This window comes from Cariama cristata, unplaced genomic scaffold, assembly GCF_000690535.1.
Source record: "Cariama cristata isolate BGI_N322 unplaced genomic scaffold, ASM69053v1 scaffold30432, whole genome shotgun sequence".
Taxonomy (NCBI): Eukaryota; Metazoa; Chordata; class Aves; order Cariamiformes; family Cariamidae; genus Cariama; species Cariama cristata.
Genome location: NW_009606004.1, coordinates 1,998 through 3,133, shown reverse-complemented (window position 1 = coordinate 3,133; position 1,136 = coordinate 1,998). Strand labels below are relative to the sequence as shown.

The 1,136-nt window shown below is 61.7% G+C and overlaps 1 protein-coding gene across 1 annotated transcript in view; it reads left to right on the top strand.

Annotated features, from left to right (window-relative positions):
- Nucleotides 1–27: 27 nt before the first annotated feature.
- The window catches only part of MFRP (membrane frizzled-related protein), a gene marked incomplete at its 5' end in the record, with an annotated part of 1,969 nt that continues 860 nt past the window's right edge, over nucleotides 28–1,136 (top strand). Inside the window, 3 exons of the mRNA XM_009696210.1 lie at nucleotides 28–108; nucleotides 257–405; nucleotides 591–721. Of these exons, the coding sequence (XP_009694512.1) occupies nucleotides 28–108; nucleotides 257–405; nucleotides 591–721 (361 nt within the window). The remainder of the gene's footprint in view (nucleotides 109–256; nucleotides 406–590; nucleotides 722–1,136) is intronic.

Genomic DNA, 1,136 nt, shown 5'->3' with positions numbered 1-1,136 from the left:
GGGGTAAAGCTGCATGTGTGTGTCCCTCCAGAATGCGGAGGGCCGCTGACCGCCTTGGAGGGGCACTTCTCCACCCCAAGCCATCCCCAGCCATACCCGCACCAGCAGGTGAGAGAAGGGATGCCGGTGGGATGGAGGTGGGAGCAGGGTGAGGGTGACGATGGGCAGGGAGGGAGGAAACCCGCCACCCACTGGGGAGAGCTGACGGTGCCCCTGCCTGGCTTCACGGGTGTCGCTGGCTGCCCCTGCCCTGCAGCTATGCCTCTGGCAGATCTCAGTGCCCGTGGGCCACGTCATCGACCTGCACTTCCACAACTTCAGCCTGGAGTCGCATGAGGACTGCAGCTTCGACTTTGTGGAGGTGCATGACAGCACAGGCACAGGGGCTGCCAGCCTCATGGGCAGGTACAGGCACACCTCTGATATTACCAGCCCTGCTGCACCAGCCTGGGTGCACTGGGCTCCCATGGCTCAGCTGGGAAAACTGGGCAGGCTGGTGAGGAGGATCCACCAGAGGACAGGGTTTGGGGAGGTGCTGGTTGGCCCCGCTGCCCACCCTGACCCCAACCCTCACCCCATGACCCTGGCAGGTTCTGCGGCCACCAGCTGCCACCCACCCTGACCTCCTCACGCCATGTCATGACCATCCTCTTCGTGGCGGATGAGGGAGTAGCAGATGACGGGTTCTTCGCCACCTACCAAGCCCGCAATGCCACAGAGAGTAGGTAGCCAAGCAGGGGTGCAGGCTGCCCAGAGGGGCTGTGCAGTCACCGTCCTTGGGGGTCTTCAAGGCTAGACTGGATAAAGCCCTGGAAAAAAACTGCTCTCACTCCATAGCTGACCCTGCTTGGAGCAGGAGGTTGGGCTACAGGCCCCTGGGGTCCTTTCTCACCGGAATTACCCTATAACCCTGTTGATCCTAGCCATGGGAATGTAGGCTGGAAGGGCTCACCTGCACACAGGCACAATCCCTCACCTGAGGGCTGTCCCCAAATAACCCAGGGGAATTTGGAATCTCCCCAAGCTGGGCCAGCGATACTCACCTATTGGCCATGGCTGTCAGGCGGCAGTGCTCTGCAGCCACTCACCTGGATGACACCTGGCCAATGACCAAGAGGACCAGAGACAGGGGTGGT